Consider the following 20,876-nt stretch of genomic DNA (forward strand, 5'->3'; position numbering starts at 1 on the left):
GTTCGGTTGGTTCGGATGGTTCAGCCCCGCTCCGCCGCTGCCCCCTGCCGGCCGCTCCTCCCGGCGTGCTGAGGGCGGGGGAGCACAGTGGCGGCGCTCTATCTACCTCCGCTCTGTTCTCTATGGTGCCGCCCCGTGCATGCGCGGAGCCGCAGACGTTGATGTCCCGCAAGCAGGCGGCCCGGTCTCGGTCCGGAGGCCCCAAGAAGGCCCGGAGGCCCCGGCAAGCTGCCGGCGGAGCGGCTGCCAAGCCCTCGGAGGGCGGTGGAGGAGGCCTCGCCAGGCAGCTCCGGGCTCTCGGCCTCAAGTTGCGGGAGGTGCCGGGCGATGGGTGAGTGTCGGAGGGCTGCTCCTCCTGGTTTAGCAGGGACTGCGCCCCACAGGGATCCCGGCTTTCCCCCGTGCCCTCGGATAACGCCGGGTCTGTGCCCTTCAGCTCCCTTCCTCGCTTGGACAGACTTAAGGCTGTGCTGGCTGGAGGGCTTCACGTCAGTGCGGGGCATTGGAGGACGGGGTTAGACACGTGCCTCTTGAGAAGCTGGTCCATGAATCCTTAGGTTGGCCTTTGTTCTTTGTCTCCGTGGCAGTTCAGGACAGCTTGGCCCTGCACTGTGCCTGCTTTTGAGTTGTTCTGTAGGAGCTGATGACGTGTTCACTTAAATCTTATGTTCTTGCTCTGCATTCTTCTAATCTCAGTTCTTGCTGTCCACCCTGTGTTTTTTTTCTGCTGCAACATCATTGGTTTAGTGGTGTGGTTTTTTAAGCAGTGCTGCCAACACACTAACAGGTAGTTTCTCATTCATTAGCAACTGTTTGTTTCGTGCCCTGGGTGACCAACTGGAGGGACACTCCCGGAACCACCTCAGGCATCGCCAGGAGACTGTGGAATACATGATAAAGCGACGAGAGGACTTTGAGCCCTTCGTGGAGGATGATGTTCCCTTTGAGAAACATGGTACAGTTTCCATAGTACACTCATAGATAGGGTTATTCTGGAATGTGATATTTACTCGTTTGAGTAAGCTATTCCTCATCCCAGCACTGTGTTATTATGGTCAGCTGCTAACCTTTAGTAACGGCACTGAGTTTACATTTATTATGTTTCTGTAGAAAGATGAGCCAGTAGAGTTGTCCTGGAACTTATTTGAGTTTAGGAGGAACTTGGAAAAGGGGAGAAAAAAAAGCAAAGAGTGAAAAGTTAGGGGTTTTTTACAAGGAGAAAATGAAGCCCATGAGGTTTCAGTTGAAGCATCCAGAATATTGGTGGCCATTGAGTGCTGACTTCCTTGGATTCCTTTCTCCTTGACCTGTGATGTTTTATAGTGTTAATCTAGAGGAAGATCCAAAGCAGAGACCAATGCAGCCTTTGTTCTCACAGCCTTGTGCTGGTGCCAAGTGACTTGAAGGTGATCCATGAAAGCAGTGTGGTCATTTAGTATGTGGCACCTTTCCAGAAGCTAATACAGGACTGATGGCCTCGCATAATGTAAGGTGTGCTGCCTTTTCTGGACTCTCTGTGGTCATTTAATACTCATAAACTTCTGACACTGCTGGATTCTTGCCCCTGCAGTTGCCATTTAACAGTGGGATTTCCTTTCCAGAATTTATTTCTTGGGCCCCTTGTTGAAATTTTATTACTTTCTATCGCTGCTTTTGGAACTGTCAGAAATTGGTCTTCAGCTCTTATAAATATCTTGAATTTTTTTCCTTCAGTTACCAATTTGGCAAAGCCTGGTACCTTTGCTGGCAATGATGCTATTGTGGCCTTTGCGAGGAACAATCAAATGAACGTGGTTATTCATCAGCTGAATGCACCGTTGTGGCAGGTGAGTAAAGAAAACTTCTGTGTTTTGGCCTAACTTCTAGATGATGGATGCAAATGGTTGAAAATTTCTGATCCATCAAAAGAGCACAGAAATACTGCTCAGCAGCCATACTTAGCTTGGCATGATGGAGAGCTGGCCTTGCTTTTTCAGCCTTGAAGAACTCAGCTTGACGTACTCAGAAGCACTGTGGAGTTGGGCATCCCTGTGATGACTTCTTAGGGCTTTAATGACCTTTAACTTTTTCTTTATACTGGCTGAAAATGTCAGGCTCCAAGTTAGCACAGACACATGGGTTATGTTGCTGGCTTTTTGGGTAACTCTTTACCTTTTTCCAGTGTTTTGTTTTTGTTTTTTAATCTGCACATACCTTTAGCTTAAAATTCCACTGTACTTTGGAGAGAGCTCAAGTGAGGCTTCAATACTGACAACCAAAGAGATTGGCTTATTTTCAGTCTTAAGATTTGTTAGATAACCACTTAGGCTCTGACAGATGAGAAGTGTTGAAAATAAATCTGAGAATCAGCACGATGAACAACTTAATAGGATAAAAGGCAGGAGTTAAACGTAACCTGGTGTTGTGTTGGAGCTCAGAGGTGAACAAGTGTAAAACGGGTGAATGGGGAATATCTCTTGTGAAATGTTGTTAATGCAACGCAGACTGCAGACTTGGTTGAAAGGTGACTTGGTGTAAATGCTGCAAGCTGGGAAAAGACGTAAAAGGATTGGGAAACTGGAGCCCTAAAGCAAGCATGCTTTGTTTTTTACTTACTGGCATCTTCTTTAGCAGAGGTGTCATATCTTTGAACTCTGGCTTTGACAGGTGAGCGAAGGAGACTTGCAAATATGGTGTAATATTCTGCATTCCTTGCAGGAGTTGAAATGATGTTAGCTTTTATCTCACAGATCCAGCTAAATTCTCATGGTGAGAATACTCTTACAAAAGCTGCAGTGTTTGGTGCTGGCAGAGCAGAGGAACTTTTGATTATTAATGATGCTCTTGAGTTAATAAATTCTTGTCATTTGTGTTTATTTCTATTTCATTTATAAGCAAAACATCCACTTCAAATGCAGATCACTAAAACGCTGCCTTGTTACAAGTGCAGAACAAAACTACCATGGGTGACTGCTTCTACTGCAGTCCCAATTTGATCAAGCTCTTTTTCCTTACACTTGAGGGGTTAAAAGGCATCACACCTTGAATGAACACTGTCACTGAAGGTGGGTTTGGAAAAGATCATCAGAAAACTGTAATTGTTTCTTTAAAAAGCTTAGAAAATTTTCTTAAGCTTACCGTTACAATATTTTCATGCTGTGTTTTGTTTGTAATGAAGTAACTGATCCCACAATGTGTGTCTTACCCTTCACACAGAAACTGTGTTGTTACTATAGGTATGTCTGGATTATTAGGTCAGAGCTTCCTGTTTAAAGATACTTCATCAGCTACGTACTTTTCTCCTAGCACGGTGTTAATCATTACTTCAATAAGTAATGCTAAGGAAAATGTGACTCTGAAGTGAAGTTCAAATGCTCATTTGCAGTCTGTTTGTTTCTGTTAGATTCAAGGCACTGACAAAAGCGATGTGAGGGAACTGCATATTGCGTATCGGCATGGAGAGCACTATGACAGTGTGAGGAGAATCAACGATGATTCTGAATCCCCAGCATATCTTCGGATGGAGGTTGGTTGTGTCAGAGTGACCTGATCAGCTGAGGCTGACAACTAACAGCCGAATGTCACTGGTTTATTTACTTCCTCATTTGCACTGAGAGAAGAGTTTGGTCCTTGTCCCATCCTGGGGATTGAAGAATCCCTAAAATCAATTTAATTAGTACTGCCCACTTTCTTTGCCATATGTGAAGTGCTTAAATTACTGGCCTGGAAATCAGTCTTGAATGTGATGCACTGATGTATGGGCTGTAGGAGTCTTGAGTCAACACAATCTCAATTAGATTCATCACTTCAAATACAAAACCAAATGGGAAGGAGGAAACAGATGGAAATGCAACATCCAGATACAATAATCTTCATATCTCACTTTTTCCTGTTAATGAGTGAGCTGCCCTGTTGGCAGGGTTTGTCTGCATGTATTTGTATTTATTGCTTCATTTTAAAAGCCAGTAATTGATAACTGATGTGCATGATCTTGTAGTATGTAAGAATTTTCTAAGTGGAGTGTTTATGAATCTTAGGAAGGGGTGTCAGGGACAGTGGAAGTTACACAATTTCTAAGATACTTTGATTTTTCTGATTTATGTCAATGTCAAACTGTATATGATGAAAGTAATGCATGCTTCTGGGCTTTGCTTTTCTTGTAGATGCTCCCCAAAAATGAATCAAATAAGGAGGAGGAAACGAAGCAACAGAAGGATGACTCTGAAGATGAGACTGAAATTGAAATGGAAGCTGCTGTACAGAAAGTGTGCAGTGCAACTGGGTGCTCAGTAAGTATTGAGTGCCCTTTTTATGCTCCATATTCAAAACTCCTTGATATGTGAAGGTAACCTTGGAGGAAAAAAAGTGTTTGTCCTGGACAATCTCAATACTGCAGGCATAAATTAGGGTGCGTAGTATGCTAGAATCAATCAAGTATACTTTGTATGGATAGTGAATAGTTTTGGAAGCTTTGTCTTAGATTCTCTATCAAAAAAACCTCTTGGTTTAAAACAGATTCTGTAAAATCTAGACATCCCATACTCCACAAAATTTAGCTTTGGTCACTAGATTACATGTGGTTACTGAAGATGCAGAGAACAGAAAGGATCAGGAATGTTGGCTGTTGAATGGCTGTCTGTATGTCTCTGGTTTGAACTCTCTGTGGTGTTATCTTTCTCTTGAACAGGACATCGAGTTGGTAAGCCAGGTTCTGAAAACGGAAGACTACAACTTAGAGTCTGCAATATTCGCCATCTTTCAAGTGCAGGAAGTAAAAAGAATCAGTAAGTACGTGGACTTTGTCACTTAGTGCTTCAGAAAAATGCTGTCTGACATTAACGTTCACTGTAAACAGCAGTTCAGCAGGGACAGTGGTAGCAGAAACTTCCTGTTAGCTGTGCTGCTGCCTCTTATGTACTCAGAAAACTTTGGAGGGCAGATTTTGTGCTCCTGCTTAGTCTTTGGGTAACAGTGAGACTGACCTGGGACTGCTGAAGGCACTAAACTGAGTTCTGATATGCCATCGAGCGTATTCTATTTGTTGTTCTCCACTAAAGTCTTGAGAAGCTCTATGTAAGATTAGTAATCCCTGGAGCCATTCTTGTGGCTTCCTGACCACATAACTGAGCTTTCAGGTTTATAACATCTCCAAGCACGTTCTGTCCTAGTTCTTTTCTCTGGACAACCTGATGTACCCAGAAGTGAGCAGACTGGTCTTTGTCTTTTTCCATATTCGACCCAGCTTCCAAAAGAAATCACTGTTCCAGAAAGAAAGAAGGAATTGGCTGACAGAGACAACTTCTATATAGAGTGTCTGAGAAAAAACTCTGTTGTTGGTAGGTGCTGAGGAGCAGAGTGATCCCCAGAGCAATGGTCAGGAACTGTGTGCCTCAGCTCTGTGTGAAGAGAATGGAAGTGGTTCAGGAATCTTGGGAAGTCAGAGTTTGCATCGCCGTGAAACAGAAGATAAATTGAAAGGACAGGCTAGATCTGATGAAGAGAGTCGAGCTAACAAAAACGTAAAGGTATGTGCATGGTGGTTTGGCAGTGATTTAAACATTCTTTAAAGTTTAGGGGAACGCTGTGGATTGCTTAGCCAGCAACTGTTCTCCTTTTCATTAAAAAGTACTTTGGATTACTGGATTTTGTTGCTGCTACAGTTGTGGCTTTTCTCAGAGGCGAACATTTATTAATGACAAATGGTGCTCTTCCCACAGTGACACAAAGTTCAGATAAATAGTCTGGAATAAACATTTTCTGGCAGCTGCTTTGGTATCTGCTCGCCTCCTTTCCACCGTGTTATTTTTCCTCAGCTGGGCAAAGAATGTCTGTTTTCAGCTTTGTTTTTATTCCTCCATTTTCAGGTATTTAAAAAACAAAAGAAGGAACAGCAGCGACTGGAGAAGAAGAAGCGGCAGGAAGAAAGGCACCGGCAGAAGGTTTTGGCCAATAGGAGTAACTCTGCAGATAACAGCAAGAAAGAGGTGGACTCAGATAACCAGATAACCTTGGTGAAGACCATGGCAGCTCTAAATATATGACTGAACGTGTTCTAAGCGTTCTGGTGAGAAAAGCAAAGGAAACTGGTGAAGATAAATCTCCTCTTAAGCAAACTTCCAAGCATCTCTTGTTACTGTGAAGTTGTTTTTTGTGGAGATGGCTGAGCATATAAGCACTTTGTTTCTTCACTTGCAGGGCAAGCAGTTGTTGAGTAATCCTACAGCAACCTGTGCTGAGAGAAGAGCTTTAACCAAAAAGTAGGGACTGCTTTTCATTATCTTGGTGGTGATGATGATGATAAAGGTGAGACAGTTTTCCTCACACAACAACATCGGATTTGCTTTGAGATCTCTTCAAATGCTTAGATTTATTATAGCAACTTTTTACTGTGGAGAAGATTTATTTTACCTTACTGTCAGGGAAAATGTTAACAATTCTTAACTCAGGAATGTGCTGCTTTTTTTCTTTTCTGTTTAAGTTTAAAAAATAAGGGAATAGTCCCAGAATTCTCTTAAAGAAGGGTTAGCCAACACTATCAAACATGAGATTCCTCTTTTCTTTTTCATCCGAGAGTGGACTCCTGAGGCTGCAGGGCTGATACATTTGATCTGGTGAAGTCTAACAAGGTAGTAAAATATGATACGAGCAGGCTTGGAGTTTGTGCTGATTGTTGTTACTTGGACATCTGGAATCTTTTCTCCTTTACCATATTCTGGAGCTTTAGGGCAACTCCTGAGCTTTAGTCCAAGCCAGGAACTTGATAGTCATTAGTCTCTAAATGAAATTAGAACCAATGGATCAGGAGTCTTGGGGAAAAAGCTTCCAAGCAGCAGTGGTTACTGGAAACCACGCCTGGTTCACTCTGTAAATCAAGCTTTTTCTAGGGTAGGATTTTCACCTTAAATTCCTCTCAGGTATGGTCACTAGGTACCATAAAATATGCAGCTTGAAACCTGTGGTGCTTTCCACTACAGAATTGGGAATTTGAACTGAAGTGGAAGCACTGTAGGACTTGGCTGTAGATTTATGGCCATTTACATGTGAATGTAAAGATGCCTTGCTGTTGGCTGGAGTGAAATGTGTTTGCACTCAGAAACCTTAGAGGGCAGCATTGACTTGATTAGCTGTTTCCCAGCTAGGTTCTATCTCATTTTTCCCTTCTGGTAAAAATGTTTGGTTCAAATTTCTGACCAAAGAGAAGCTTGGGTATAACTTGAAGTCCTCTCTCAAATGGAAACCTAAAGCCCTGGCAGTGCCCCATAACTTTAGTAAGTAATTAATTAGCAGGGCAGAGCTGGTTTGCACCTGCAGTTTGGCTGCCTTGTACTGTTGGATCCAATAACTCTGCTGCAGCTTTCCCACCCATTCAGGCACTGTCTTGAAACAACGTATTAGAAGTTGTCTTGGAAAATTATTTTTATTTGCAAAGTTTTTTTATGATTTATTTAATTCTGAGGAGCAAGCTTTCGTTGTGCACCAATTCAGGGTCTGGCAGGCTTGGTGGAGAGATTCCAAGTGCCTTTTTGGTGCAGTGAGTCTGGAGTTGTGCCTTGCTCCATCTCACTGCAAGAAGAGAATCTCAATTTAAAACATTTCCTTCAGGTTTCAAGTCTGGCATCTCTAGCAACGGGGAAGTGAGCCCTTGCACTTGAAGTTTGAATAATTCTGGTAGCTTTTGCTGAAGGTTCTGAGGTTCCTCTTGAAACACTCTGCTGCCTTCTTGTCACACTCGCAGGTACCTCTTTTACATGAACTCACAGATTCTGGAGGAAAAGGAGAGGAGGGCAGAAGCTTGGAGTTACTTTTCAAATCATCCCCATGAACCCTAGGGTAGCTGAGGATGGATCCTGTTGCCACTATCCTCCCCCTGGGGCATGGAACTATGTGGCTACAAACCAATAATGACCCTAGAGGGAGCATTTAGTTTAATTTATATAGAAATCTGTGTAGATGATGAGGAGGTGCTCGGTTTTGGTCCCCTTACCCAGAAGTGATATTGTTTGCTCCAGGTTGTCACAAGGGGCAGCACAATGACCCCATCCAGATTAAAACCTCAAATGTTCTGTGTCCAGCTTGGCTGGGTCAGTATTTGGCCTCCACAGAAGAGGAACCCTCATCCTCTGGGAGCTCTCCTAGCTCTCAACTTTCTCATGGCCCCAGCTGGTACATTAGCACCACTTCTGGCACCTTTCCTTCTCTTCCACCCCCTCCCCAGCAAGTGGTTTCCCAGCTACGTTGGTATGAAGGACATCAAGGAAGGGATTCCCTGGAAGTGAGAGTGGTTGGGCCTCGCGCCATCTCTTACCGCATGTGATCTGGCCTCCCTTGATGGAGAAATCGTAAGGGACAAGGTGGGGAACGCAGGTCAAGGATGTCAACCTCTTGTAGCAGCAGTCGTGGGCATGACAGCACCTGGTGTCACATGAAGTCCCATCAGGGCAGGGTGGGGAGCAGAGAGGAAATGGTGGTGCACAACCTGTGCAAAGCTGCACGTGCTGCACCACCACATTCCCATTTTTCTGCCTCAGCAACTTGGTGTAACACCAAATGGCTGCTTTAATTAGCCTGGCTTTGTTAGATGATTCTCCTTTTGAAAGCAGGTGAGCACAGCGTGAGCTGCTGCTATCAAGCGGCTTTTAAAGATGTGCATTAGGGTTACACTGACTGTTATGGCATTACTACCTCAGCTTCTAGCCTCGTACGCAGGGAGAGGCAGAGAAGACCAATAATATGAGATTCAGGAAAAGCTGTGTGTCCTTCCCTGCTCTGCCTGCCCCAGCTTCACCCTGCATTGAGCTTTGGGAGAAGAGAGCTGGCAGCACCCTCTGCTTCCTCGCTTACCAGTCAGTTGGATCCACCGGCATCTTGGATCCCCCAGGGCCGCAGTGGCAGCCGTAGGTGTTGTAGGACAGCGCAGACTTCCCAGTCTTCTCCTTAATCATGGAAGCAAACTGAAGCAAGTTGCAGCTCACGGGGGCCAGCCCTGCAACTGGAGACATGCTGTTAGTGGCGTTGGAAAGAGAACCCTCTAAAAATGGACTAAAAAGAGGAGCCATCAGCCCCAGCCTTGCCCCATCACCATGCAGGGGATACTTACGGCAGATGAGGAGCACCAGGAGCTTCATGGCCTCGTGGTAGGCAGCACTCGTGATGAGCAGGATGATCCCAGGGTGCCGAGTGTGCACCCAGCCTTACGTTTTATAGACAACGTGTGTCCGCTCAGCGGGATTCCTCCTTTGATTTCTCCAAAGTGGGCAAATATTGACAGATCTCACCATATTGGTTCCGTTACATGTGCAAACTGCTCCTGGCATCTTGGAGGCCTGCTCAGGTGTAATTCCCATTACTGGAAATGTCGGGATGCCCTTTGATGGGAGGGCAGGGGATGTTTACATGGACTGGAACTGAGTGAAGCCTTGTCTGTGCATGACTGGTTATCTCAGCGCTCTGCACAAATAGGGAAAACTGAAGGGAAAACAGGAACAATGTTGTCCTTAAATGGCTTTCAAAAGCACCGTGCTTTATCTTACTGTTTCCTTAATTGCTCGCTTGGACAGGGAGAAAATCCCTTCCTGCTCCGATGTGGGTGAGATGCAGAGCTGTGGGTTTTGGTGATGCTCAGCGCTCAGTCCCAAGTGATGCTAAATACTGCATGTCTCTGTGCCCCAGCAAGTGCTGTAACAATGTTCTTGGGATCTGGCTGGGGTTGCTGTAATAATTAATGAATTTGGCATGTTTACATGGAGTTGCCTTTTTTCTCCCCCCAGCACCTTATGCACCAATTCCAGTGCTGCTTTTCAGCACTTGTGCAGCTCACTTCATCGCATCTGAGCTCACAGAGCTGCCCACAGAGCTCCATGTGAGCTGATTTGTATAGCAGGATGTCCGAGCAGAAAAACACATCAAATTTAAACAAGGAGAGAGTGTTTCAACTCATCCTGGTGTGCAATCTGTCAGCTGAATCACCTCTGTTATCCCGTCCTGCCAAGGACACGATCCTTGATTTACACCTTGCAAACAGCAGCTGCTTGGCGCAGGGCTGCACTTTCCTTCCTAGTGGGTGCTTGTGCCCCCCCAGGGCTAAACTGTGGGTGCCTGGTTTGCAGCTGGTGGGGAGCATTTCTGATTCAAGGGATACTTCCTCATTCAGGGATTCTTCCTTGTTTAATGGGTATTTCCCAGCACCACTGTCATCACGTCTGGGACAAGGTAGGGTGTGAATTGCAGCTGGCAATGCCCAGGGCACAGCAGAGTGTGCTCCTGCTCCTGGGGGACACCAGCTTTTGTGACTGTTTTTGGGGTTATACTTTGTTACAGAGCCCCATAGGGTTTGCAGCACTGTCCAAGCATTCCTGTGAGGTCAACTGTGCTGAATTCACCTGCAGGGCAGCAAACCTGCATCGTGAGGATGCTTGGGGCAAGAGGAAGCAGCTGTCTGCCTGAACTGCCTTTTCCTAAGGGACATACTGGAGATTGTTGCAAAATAAGGCCAAAACATTCTTTTCTGATGAGAAATGTGTTTTGTTCTGCTCTGACTGTGAGGCAAGCATGACTTCCCAGCCATCCCATCGCAGCAAAGCTCTCTGGCAGCCAGCCCTCCTGCAGCATCGTGCCTGACCACTGACTGACAGCAGCTTCCATCTCTCTGAATTACAGGGGTCTGGAAGGACTGAGGGATGCTGATGAGCACTGGTGGGGGATGCATCGCCCTTTGTGGACCATGGACAGGCTCTGAACCCTACAGCTCAGCTCTGCTCCTTAGGGCTGGGTGATTTTTTGTTGGTGTCTCTGCAGGAAGCCCTGCTAATGGATGAGCTTCCCCCAGTGCCAGGGGTTGTCACTGAACGCAACAAAGTCACATCACACAGAGGACCGAAGCTTTGTGCTCTCTGGTTTTATTTTGGAGTGACTTAAAAAGATTCGGCAGTGAAGCAAGAAGCTGAGGGAGCCAACATCTCCGTGCAGCAGTTTGCAACTGGGGAGCTTGAGCCAAAAGGGGTGAACGCCAACAGCAAGACTGCTTCCATCATCTCGCCCTTTGCTGTGACGAGGCGCAGGTGTCTGCTCCTCCCTTGTTTTTCTGAGCACAAACATTACATCTGCTCTACCCTCCCTCCTCGGACCCAGTGTCTAATGACGCAGCTTCACAAAAGGGCGGTTGTCCTCCTATTGTAGCCAAAAAGCCCTGAAGAAGAGGATGGGGAAGCGCTCCTGGCACCGAGCCGAGCTCCTCTTTGCTTACCAGCATGGAGGTGGGTTTATTATGAGGAGCCCTTCTCCATCAGCAGCTCCTGCCTCGACACCTGCGCAGCGCCCTGCTGCGTGCCCGGCACAGCTGAGCCAAACGATCACATCTGCAGGCTGCTCTCTGACACCGCGTCCCGGAGCCTATGGGAGCAAGAGGAAGCACAGCGCTGGGATGGTGGCTGGAGGAGGAACCCAGGGTGGCAGTGGGGGCTCAAGGCTGTTGGATGAGCGGATCCTAAAGCATGGCCACTTACTACAGGCAGGGACCCCCGGCTGGGACACAGCGAGGCGTTGGGTCTGTCCCACACGGCAGCGGCGTGCGGCCAGCTTGGCGTAGCAGCAGGCACGGAGCAGGCAGCACCTGCAGCGAGAGTGAGAGCCTGGCCCTGACACAAACAGGCTGGTAGCAGGGCTTGCATCCTCTCCTGCACTGGGCAATCCCCAGCCTGCTCCCCCTGCTCCCACACCCATCTCTTATCAGCTTCCCCCTGCAGCCTTTCACAGAACCCCAGAATATCCCAGCTTGGAAGGGACCCATAGGGATCACCAAATCCAACTGCTGGCTTCACCCTTTCTGCACACTGGCTTTTGGACCAGCCCTGCCCTGTGCTGCCATCCCATCCATTTCAGTTGGTGATCTCTGCCTCGACAGGGCTGCAGGGAAGGGTGACCCTCACTGTCCCTAACTCCTGTTCCCCTCTTGCTGCCACTTGCTGATGCTGTACCGGTCCATGACAGCAGCTCGACCACGGCCCCATCCTGATCCACAGCCATGGGCAGTCAGGTTTCCCACAGTGCTTCCTTCCAGCCCTGGAGCAAACGTGTGCGGGTGCTTCCCACGAGCTGTGAGCATGCCTGAAGCGACCGGAAAATAGGATTTTGTGAGCGAGATAAACAAGCCCCAGGCAGCTGGAGTGGAGCAGGTTTAGCTGGGATCTCCTTTTCTGTTGCAGTTGCACTCACCGCAGGCGAGCAGCAGCGCCGGCATCAACAAGACCTTCATCTTCCTCTCACCTGCACCTGGGGGAGAAACGGGAGCTGCCCTGCCAACCTTGCCCTGCTGAAATCAGGTAGAATTCCTCCAGAGGTTGAAGGGAGGGAAGCAGGAGGGCTCCTATCCCACCGCCCACCCCCTCCAGCTCTCATCCCACCACCCCTCGCACCGAAGAGAACTTGGCAGCAGCATCTCCCCAGCTCAGTTTTCCCCTCGAAGCACTAAATCACAAGGCAAGGAAAACAGTGCAGCGTGCCTCCTCCTCCTCCTCCCAACACCCCGGCCCTATTTTCACTTCTGCAGTGCGTTGACCCCCAGCAGCAGCGGGGTCAGGCAGGGGTCTCTTACCAGGAAATGGCACCGGTTCCGATTCCAATCCCTTGCTGGCCGAGCGCTGCCCTGTGCCTCTGGCTCCTGCCTGGAAGTGCAGAAATGCCTCTCGCCTGTCCCCACGCTCAGTCCTGCTACGCCCCGTCCCTTGCCGGCCAAACCCACAGCCTGGTGTGACGCAGCCTAGAGCCCCTTGCTGCTGTCTGGGGACCCCCCAAGCACCCTCCCAGTGCCCCCTGCTGCTCTCTGTAGCCTCCTGCTACACTCCCACTGCTTTTTGTAACAGCTCATTACCCTCCTGCTGACTCCCAGTATTGTCTTGAGCTTTCTACTGCACCCCCAGCGCTATCTAGAGACCCCCAAACACCCTCCCAGTAACCCCAGTACTGCCAAGAGCCTTCTAGTGTGCTCCCACTTCCCCCCCATTTCTCACTAGATGCCCTCAGTGCTGCCCACAGACCCCAGGCATCCACCCATCTTCATTTTTTTGTGTCCTGGACCTTATTCTTTGAACCCAGACTTTATCTTACCCTCTAAAATACCATGTGGAGGATCTAACCATCCTGACTTTTGGTCACAAAGTCCCTTTTTGAACACCCAAGTACTAACTTTAAGGGCTTGTAATCCTGTTTGTAGGGCCCAGACTCTGATTTTTCAGTCTAGGGAGTCATTCTTCAGGTTCACAGGTTCATCTACAGGATTCAAGTCATAATTTTGAGGGCTCAACCCTTCTTTTTTTGTTCCATATTCCCATTTTGAGGGCCTGGAGCCCCACTTGAGGGTCCACAACCTATTTTTCAGCTCCCCAAACCCAATTTTATTGATCTAAAGCCCCATGTTGAGTGTCCAAAGTCTCATTTTATGAGGTGCTAGAAGAGTACTGGGTGTCTGTAGGCTGCACTGGGGGGCACTGGGATTTAATTGAAGGGCTCTGGGCAATGCTGAGGATCAGTGGAAAGGCACTGGAAACCTTTAGGCTACACTAAGCATTACTAGCAGGGTACTGGAGAGCTCAAGACAGTTCTGAGCTGCATTGAGAGTGCATAGAGAGGTTATAGTGGGTGCTATGCAGCACTGGGAGTATATTGGGGATTTCCAGCAAGGATTGGGGTCTGCTAGGAGTGTGTCAGGAGGCTCTGCACAACACTAGGGGGCACTGGGAACACACTGGGAGGTTATTGTGGTGCTCTGAGCGTCTCTAGGCAGCATTTGAAGGTGCTGAGGTTATTGAGCTGCTCTGTATAGTGCAGGGAGGTACTGCGTGTGAGCTGGGAGACTCTGGGACGTAATAGAAGGCACTGGGAGGGCAGTGCTGGGCTGCAGCTCACAGAGGACCAAGATGATTTAAATGCATAGTTTATTTTCACATTGATTAAGTTCAACACGAATGTGATCCATGCAGGGGCTCAGCTGCAGATGCAAAACTCATCCAAACTCAACCTGGAGAGTCTTCACTTTGTACGTGTTCATCACCTGCACTTGCGCTTGGGGTACAGGACGTAGCGCCACTTGTAGCTCCACGTGCTCCTCTGCAGGCACAGCCCCAGGCTGCGGTCACACTCACAGGACAGCTGGGCACACCACAAATCATTATCTGCGGGCAGCACAGATTCTGATTCCATTTCATTTCATTTTGAGAAGGGAAGAGCCCAGTTTTCAGCATCCCCACTTACTGCAGGTGAGGCGGCCGCCGCGCCAGCTGTACCGATAGTGCTGCTGCTTGGCGTTGCAGTGGTAGTGCTGCAGGCTGTCATAGCAGATGTCGTGCAGCTGGCAGCATCTGTGCAGGGCTCTGAGCTTTCAGCTTTTCTCCCCTGCTTCCCACACCCCTTGAATTCGAATGATAAATTCAGGCAGGGGGATTATTAAATGGGTGCTTACCTGTCTGTGGCATCTTTGGGCTGCCCTCGGCCCCCCATGCCACAGTAGCAGCCATAGGAGGAGTAATACAGCACGGCGTTTTTCCCTGTCATCTTTGTGACCACCTTGTGCAGCTGCCAGAGGCTCCCACCAGCCAACGATGAGCCTGGGGGGAAATCAGTGTGATAATAAAAACCCTTTTCTCCCCTTTTTTTGTCATCCTCCTGCTATGGAGTCTTTCACCACCAAATCATCCCTGCTGTGCTGGAGGGGAAACTCATCCCCAGCACAGGGAGCTGTTATCTGGGGGTGGTTGTTATGCATTTTGGGGAGGTGGGGGTGAAAGCTTGAGAAAGCCACAGCTCTGATGTCTCTATTTGATGCAGGTGTAGCCAACCTGGCAGCACAGCTGAGGACACTTACCCCAAGCAAACAGCACGGCCAACGCAAGGAGAGCATTCATCTTTCCTGCTGCCCTGGAAGAGGAACCCAACACCAGGTCATCCTGTGCATCCATCCCTGCTTGCAGCACAGCTCATAGTTAAGGTAGGAAATAGAGGAAGGTGTTCCTCCATCCCTGCTCACCTCGGGAAAGCCTCTGCTGCTCATTGCTGTGTGGTTGGCACGGCCCCATTTATATAGGGCTTGCTTTCACTTCCACAAACCTTTTGTGAGATGCTCAGCTTGTCCAGTTCTGCGAGTGGGGCTTTTCTGTAAAGGAGAAGGCACTATCCTTCCCCTTTACATGAAGGCAGGAAATCCCCCTGCCCCCATTCATACCAGCAGTGATGACAATAAAGCTGTATCACTTCCAGTGCAGGAGGGAGGCAATGCACTTTGCCCCAGCCCTGGCAGCTTGGGGGTGTTTTCCTCTGCTTTACCAGCCCTGCTGGTGCTGTACTGTGGAATAATCAGCCCTGATTCAGGATGTTTAAATCTAAGCCCTAAAAAGGGTTAGCAGGGGGCAAGTAAGCCTTGAATACTGGCAAAAAACAGCTTTCCTGATACAGTGCATTGGGATGATCCTCTGGCTGTCAGAACAGGAGGTTTGCTCTGCATGTTGGCTCTGGGAGTGAGTTTAGGGAACAAGGAGGGGGATGTTGGGAGAAGTAACAACCCCAAGCTCACTGCAGGGAAGTTCTATTGACAAACCCCAGGGAGTTTTAGTTGGTGGCATGTGCTGGTCCCCATTTCTCAGTGCTGGGGGACGGACCCATCTCACAGTGGTACAACAGCAAAACACCACAGAGTATTTTTCACACCTTTTATTCAATTCCTTTTTCCTTTGGCTGGAAAACAAAATCAGTTGAGAAGAGAGGAGGAAGGGGAAAGGATATTGCTTTTGGAGAGCTGGGGATCTCCAGCCATAGCTTGTGCCCTGCTCACCCTGTGTGTCACCTCACCAGGAGGAGGAGAGGGGGAGCAGCCCCTCTCAGCACCCACATCACCCTGCCCTTCCCATAGCAATAAGGCACTCAAAACCAGCAGACACTGTGTGGATTTCAGCACTGGAGCTTGCTGCCTTTGCACCTCAGCTTGAAGTAGAAGCGGTAGAACACATTGTAGGAAGGCAGGGCGCTGGCAAAGCACGAAGCCACAGCCTTGTCACACAGGCAGATCTCTCTCTTGCACCAGCTCTGCTCATTACCTGCAGGGGACAAATACAGTGCTTTACCCCAGTGCTGCTGTGCCATGGTACACCATCCCTATGTGCTCACTGCCACACCAGGCAGTTTGCTCCCTGCCACTCACCGCAGGTAATGTTCCCATTGGTGACATCAAATTGGTAGGGGGTTATCAGGGGGCTGCAGCCGCTCTCTCTCAGCCTCCTGTAGCAGCAGTCATGGGCATGGCAGCAGCTGCAGGAGATGTGTTAGAGGTGAGGGAAGCACCAGCCCCAAATATAAGGTGACAGAGAGGAGCACACAGCCCCACAGCAGCATGATTTTCCAGGTACTCACCTATCAGTGGGGTCCACTGGGGTCCCTCTACCCCCGATGCCACAGAAGCACCCATACCAGCTGTAGGTGAGCAAGGCGCTTTTCCCTGTGGTCACTCTGATCATGCTCTCCAGCTCCAACACACTGCTATGTGCCAAATGCAGCCCTACAAGGAGAGATGGGGGGACAGAGTGCCACCAGCATGGCCCATCACCCAACCCCACACAGCAAAATGGCAAAGCTCAGCCAAAAGATGCTCAAAGCTCATGAGATTGTATGGTTTACATGCAGGAAAGGGGGATGTGAGACCCCCAGCCTCACCAACTCACCACAAGCCAGCAGCAGGGCGAGCAGGAGGTTCCTCATCTTCACAGTGGAGAGATGGCGAGCAGCACCTGGGGCTGGTGATGAAATGGGGGGCAATAAAATCCCACCCACCTCTCCCTACAGCTCTGAGGCTTGGCAGGTTTGCTTTATATGGATAGAAAGGGGGAGAGATCCACCCCCTGCCCTTTGTTAGTGCCCCATCCTCCCCCTTTACATGATACCATGAAGCCTTGCAAGTGGTTTGTGCCCCAATGTGGATGGATATAGTACAAACATGGTGCTGCAGCCTTGGCAGTGTAGTCTGTAGGTGCTGTTAGCAGCTTGGTGGTTGCTCTTTGGTTTTTCCCTTGCAATCTAACCCAAATATGGAACAACCAAGTGCATGGGGGGGAACCTGAGGCTTCTCAAAGGCTCTGCAACATGAGGCCATGTGCAAAGCAGGCTGGAAATCACGGCAGCCCTATGGGAGATGCCTTTAGAACAAGGCTTATCGAATCACTACGTGATGCAAAGAGATAACATACAATGGTCGCTATCGCTGCTGAGGAGCCATGAGGCCCAGAGCAAACAGGCTCCATTCATCGGCACTGCTCCACCCTTGGTAACTCAGTGCCCTTCAAAGCCATCAGTGCGATGCTTTGTGTGCACAGTGATGGGGTGAGGATGGAGGGAGCTGAGCTGATCTGATCCCACCCTGCCCCATATCAGGGCCTTGTATGGAGCCACTGGGATGGGGTGGTGGATGTGTGTGCTGTGTGTGGCTCTTGAAGGGGTTCTCAGCCCAATGGATGGGTATGGGGTTCATACGCCCAGTTCTACCCAGTGGTTGATGGGATGGGGCTGTATGGTCGCCCTGGTCACTTTTGGGGTTAAAACAGCAAAGTTTGGGTAACATGGCGCCCGGAGGACTGCCATAAGGGGGCGCTCTAACCAGCGCGGCCGCTCGTCTCTATGGTGGCCGGATGTGGAGTGATCGCCGTGGTAACGCGGCTGTGTTTACCGGGCGGCCCCGGGGTGGAAGGTGTGAAACGGCGGGACCGGGCCGTGGGGCGGGGAATGGGGGACAGCAGGGAGATGTGGGGCTGGGGGATGGATGTGGGGCAGGATTGGGTTCAGCTGTGGGGTTGGGGGCTGCATGTGGGCTAGGACTGGGTTCAGCTGTAGGGCTGTGGGCTGGATGTGGTGCAGGATTGGGCTCAGCTGTAGGGCTGTGGGCTGGATGTGGGGCTGGATGTGGGCTCAGCTGTGGGGCTGGGGGCTGGATGTGGGGCTGGATGGGGCTGTGGGGCTGGATGTGGGGCAGGGCTGGGCTCAGCTGTGGGTTTGGGGGATGGATGTGGGGCAGGACCGGGCTCAGCTGTGGGGCTGGGGCACTAGAGGCTCTGCTAGGAGCTGGCGTGCACTGTGGGGCTGGGGCTTACCCCACAAAAGGGGCCCACTGCTGCCCCACGCCATGGGTACGCAGCACTTTGGGCTCCTATGGGTGCTGCCCTGTGGGTCCAGCCCTGTCCCAACCCTGTGGAGCAGCTCAGGCACCCAAGGTTAAACTGCTCTGTGTTGACAATACATGCAGTGCTGGGGGGGTTGGAGACCCTCACTTGGATGCATCCCACTGTGATGGCTGCACAGTTTGGTTGTGCAGTGTGTAACCATGTATATAAGTGATGCAATGCATTTAGGGTTTCCTCTTTGTTGCCTTGGAGCGTATTTGTTGGCAGGAGGAAATCAAACACTCCCCCATGTGAGTGCAGTTGTTCAGAGCAGTGTGAGCTGTGCTGCTCTGCAGAGCCCTGGGATGGGCATTGAATACCCAGGCTGGGTCAGGGTGCAGTGCTTGTTCCATTCCTTCTGCTTGTTTTGGGCAGATTTTGTAAGCAATTTGTGCACCTATATTGGTGTGGATCCCATTGCCTCTGGTCACGGGATTCAAGACAGTGACACGTTGGATCTTTGTTATTAGCTGACATGCAGCACAAAATCATCAGGGAGATTAAGGCCATTTCAGGCCATTTACTGTAACTTTTCATTCTGCTTTCCCACCTGCAGGTGTGTTGGGAAGCAATGGCCACAGCAGCTCTGCTGAACCCAGTCCCACTTTGCAGCTCCTTCCCTTCCAGCACTTTGGCCGTCTCTGTCTTTCAGCCAAACTCCATCACCATGCACATGACCCGGCCAAAATCTGCCAAGGGCCGCACAAGGTCGGCCTTCAATTACTCTGGGACCGCTGGCACTTCTCCTTGTGCAGTGCCATCATCACCAGCAGCTCCACGTGACTTACAGAGCAGCCAGAGAGCACCAGCTATGAAAGCAGTGTTCCCTTCTGGCCACATATCCCCAGGGGAGATCCCTGAGCTCCTGCAGCAGGTCCCATTACGGAGCTCGTCCTCCCTGAACAAATACAGAGTGCTCCCCTCCATTGGCCGTAAGGATGTGGAAGGTGCAGCAGAGCAGAGCAGCCCTATGGGTGTGATGGGTGCGAGCTGTGGGCAGGAGAATGCCCCAAAAACAGCAGCTCCTTCCGGAGAGCAAAGGTCTGCCTGCAGGGCACCAGAAAGCCATGTCCATAATGAAGAAACCTCGTGTGCTCCTGAGAAGCCAGGAAGGAAGATGAGGCAGGAGAGCCCTTTGTTATCGACTCTCAGTTTGGAAGAACCGCTTCAGAAAGAGTCTTGTTTGCTGCTTGCTATTCGGTCTCCCTCCGGTCAACGATTTGAACATCACTTCAAACCCACCGACAGTCTCCAGACGGTCGTTGCTATAGCAGAACACCAAACAGCCACCAAATATGAATGCTGCAGCATTGAAACCACAGAGGTACCCAGACGGAGCTTCCGTGACCTCAGCAGGTCCCTGCAGGAGTGTGGGATCCCCCACATGTCTGTGCTGTGCATCCGGCAGGCTGAGCAGCAGGACACCGACCTGTAGGCGTGGGCTGAGCACTGGAGCAGCCTCATCTTCTTCATCTTTCCCTAAGTTCCCTTGAAGCAGAGTCGTGGATACCAAAAGCACGTATTGAAGTGCTACTTCAAGCGTATCCACATCGACCGACTGCGTGGACTGTGTCTTTAATCCACAAGTTACTTGAGTGCCACCAACTTTGGCTTTTGAAATTGACAGTTTCCTTCTTAGATGTTGGTTCTGTTCTTGGAGCAGGAACTTTCTGTGGCCTCTTCTCTGTTTCAAAGAGGTGCCACTTCCCAGAGGGGATCACCCACTTGGGAAGACAGAAGCAGAACTGTTTTACTCTGTAAAACTCAGCTGGATTGTGGTTGTATTGGTGAGCAATGGGATTTTCTCAGTTTTTCTTCTCTTGTTTGATGACTGGTAGTTAAGAGGAGCTGGACGGTCAAGGTGGGATGTTGCAAAATGCTTTATTTAATGCTTATATGTTGAAATGAGTTAGTCCTCAGGCCCAGCAAATGCTGCTGTGGGAGGGTTTTTCTGCTTTTAATTCTGTGTTAATTGGCTTTGACTGAGGAATTGGCTCACCTAGTTTTGTTTTACTGAACCAACGTGGCTCTTGCAGAGTTGTTTTGTCAAAAATGGCGAGTAGGGCAACTTCATGTGTTTGTGCTGTAAAGAAATGGACAGCTTGCCACACAGCTGAGCTCATTTATAACACTGCAAGGCAAAACCCAGGCTTTTCAGCTCAGCACAATTCCAGAGCAGCTCACAAGAGCAATAACAATAGAAAACTCATCTTGGTATCAACCAAGAGCATTGAATTTCATTCCAAAGTCAGTGTTCAGGCCTGCAGGTCTCAGCTGTTGGTAGCCAGCTGTAGCAATGCCAGTGTCTTCAGGGAGAGCAGACCTGGGATGCTTTCATCAGACCTTTCACAGCTGCTCTGTTATGATATTTAAAGCAGCTTTGAGAACGTGGATGGTTCAGGACAGCGGATGTGGCTGGTAGAACAGCACAGCAGTGTTAACACGCAGGGACTGGTGCCTGGTCTGTGTATGTGGTGTCACTTCTGCTGTCAAAGAGTATTTTCATACAGTGTGGTGGGTAAAAAAAATAATCAATAAAACCTTTTCAGCTAAAAATTGAACTGGCAATGATTTCTGTTCGCTGGATGTTCGGCATCCTCTTCAACAAGCAGTGTCACTCAGCTGAAGGCGATTGCTCCGGAGATGGCCTGGATCAAACAGCTCAGCCCTCCAACCAGCCCACATGGACTGCAGTGACTCCAAAGAAGC

The 20,876-nt window shown here is 49.4% G+C and overlaps 6 protein-coding genes across 14 annotated transcripts; 2 read left to right on the top strand and 4 right to left on the bottom strand.

Annotated features, from left to right (window-relative positions):
* Window positions 1–17: 17 nt before the first annotated feature.
* OTUD3 (OTU deubiquitinase 3) lies at window positions 18–6,629 on the top strand. Of its 2 annotated transcripts, XM_015882305.2 has the most exons (9): window positions 18–331; window positions 807–955; window positions 1,714–1,826; window positions 3,383–3,505; window positions 4,143–4,268; window positions 4,667–4,763; window positions 5,320–5,504; window positions 5,844–6,043; window positions 6,175–6,629. In XM_015882305.2, the coding sequence occupies exons 1-8, from the start codon at window positions 123–125 to the stop codon at window positions 6,018–6,020; spliced, it is 1,179 nt and encodes a 392-aa protein (XP_015737791.1). In that variant the 5' UTR covers window positions 18–122; the 3' UTR covers window positions 6,021–6,043; window positions 6,175–6,629. The 2 variants fall into 2 exon arrangements, with proteins under 2 accessions (XP_015737791.1, XP_015737790.1); XM_015882304.2 differs by lacking the exon at window positions 6,175–6,629 and having other exon boundaries at window positions 5,844–6,102.
* Window positions 6,630–7,370: 741 nt separating this feature from the next.
* Window positions 7,371–9,519, bottom strand: LOC107323344 (group IIE secretory phospholipase A2-like). Of its 2 annotated transcripts, XM_015882321.2 has the most exons (4): window positions 9,077–9,519; window positions 8,821–8,968; window positions 8,285–8,391; window positions 7,371–7,742 (listed from the first exon to the last, which is right to left on the bottom strand). In XM_015882321.2, the coding sequence occupies exons 1-4, from the start codon at window positions 9,102–9,104 to the stop codon at window positions 7,600–7,602; spliced, it is 426 nt and encodes a 141-aa protein (XP_015737807.1). In that variant the 5' UTR covers window positions 9,105–9,519; the 3' UTR covers window positions 7,371–7,599. The 2 variants fall into 2 exon arrangements, with proteins under 2 accessions (XP_015737807.1, XP_032304566.1); XM_032448675.1 differs by lacking the exon at window positions 9,077–9,519 and having other exon boundaries at window positions 8,821–9,070.
* Window positions 9,520–10,853: 1,334 nt separating this feature from the next.
* LOC107323346 (phospholipase A2 crotoxin basic chain-like) lies at window positions 10,854–12,688 on the bottom strand. 4 transcript variants are annotated; one of them, XR_004309452.1, is made up of 5 exons: window positions 12,569–12,688; window positions 12,190–12,286; window positions 11,952–12,081; window positions 11,481–11,587; window positions 10,854–11,367 (listed from the first exon to the last, which is right to left on the bottom strand). XR_004309452.1 is itself a non-coding variant. In XM_015882323.2 (5 exons), the coding sequence occupies exons 2-5, from the start codon at window positions 12,227–12,229 to the stop codon at window positions 11,261–11,263; spliced, it is 384 nt and encodes a 127-aa protein (XP_015737809.1). In that variant the 5' UTR covers window positions 12,230–12,246; window positions 12,569–12,619; the 3' UTR covers window positions 10,854–11,260. The 4 variants fall into 4 exon arrangements, 2 of the variants coding, with proteins under 2 accessions (XP_015737809.1, XP_032304567.1); XR_004309453.1 differs by having other exon boundaries at window positions 12,190–12,283; window positions 12,569–12,687; XM_015882323.2 differs by having other exon boundaries at window positions 12,190–12,246; window positions 12,569–12,619.
* A 1,202-nt stretch (window positions 12,689–13,890) lies between these two features.
* On the bottom strand, window positions 13,891–15,219 carry LOC107323345 (basic phospholipase A2 Cdr-13-like). 3 transcript variants are annotated; one of them, XM_015882322.2, is made up of 5 exons: window positions 14,996–15,219; window positions 14,834–14,886; window positions 14,432–14,576; window positions 14,224–14,330; window positions 13,891–14,144 (listed from the first exon to the last, which is right to left on the bottom strand). In XM_015882322.2, exons 2-5 carry the CDS (start codon window positions 14,871–14,873, stop codon window positions 14,020–14,022), a joined length of 417 nt encoding a protein of 138 aa, XP_015737808.1. In that variant the 5' UTR covers window positions 14,874–14,886; window positions 14,996–15,219; the 3' UTR covers window positions 13,891–14,019. The 3 variants fall into 3 exon arrangements, with proteins under 3 accessions (XP_015737808.1, XP_032304565.1, XP_032304564.1); XM_032448674.1 differs by lacking the exon at window positions 14,996–15,219 and having other exon boundaries at window positions 14,224–14,297; window positions 14,834–14,950; XM_032448673.1 differs by lacking the exon at window positions 14,996–15,219 and having other exon boundaries at window positions 14,834–14,950.
* Window positions 14,851–20,728, top strand: UBXN10 (UBX domain protein 10). Of its 2 annotated transcripts, none has more exons than XM_032448672.1 (2): window positions 14,851–14,956; window positions 18,724–20,728. In XM_032448672.1, the coding sequence occupies exon 2, from the start codon at window positions 18,739–18,741 to the stop codon at window positions 19,600–19,602; it is 864 nt and encodes a 287-aa protein (XP_032304563.1). In that variant the 5' UTR covers window positions 14,851–14,956; window positions 18,724–18,738; the 3' UTR covers window positions 19,603–20,728. The 2 variants fall into 2 exon arrangements, with proteins under 2 accessions (XP_032304563.1, XP_015737798.1); XM_015882312.2 differs by lacking the exon at window positions 14,851–14,956 and adding an exon at window positions 17,596–17,698.
* On the bottom strand, window positions 15,661–16,787 carry LOC107323343 (phospholipase A2, membrane associated-like). Its single transcript, XM_015882320.2, has 4 exons — window positions 16,680–16,787; window positions 16,372–16,516; window positions 16,163–16,269; window positions 15,661–16,058 (listed from the first exon to the last, which is right to left on the bottom strand). The coding sequence occupies exons 1-4, from the start codon at window positions 16,714–16,716 to the stop codon at window positions 15,913–15,915; spliced, it is 435 nt and encodes a 144-aa protein (XP_015737806.1). The 5' UTR covers window positions 16,717–16,787; the 3' UTR covers window positions 15,661–15,912.
* Window positions 20,729–20,876: the final 148 nt, after the last annotated feature.

This window comes from Coturnix japonica, chromosome 21 (assembly GCF_001577835.2).
Source record: "Coturnix japonica isolate 7356 chromosome 21, Coturnix japonica 2.1, whole genome shotgun sequence".
Taxonomy (NCBI): domain Eukaryota; kingdom Metazoa; phylum Chordata; class Aves; order Galliformes; family Phasianidae; genus Coturnix; species Coturnix japonica.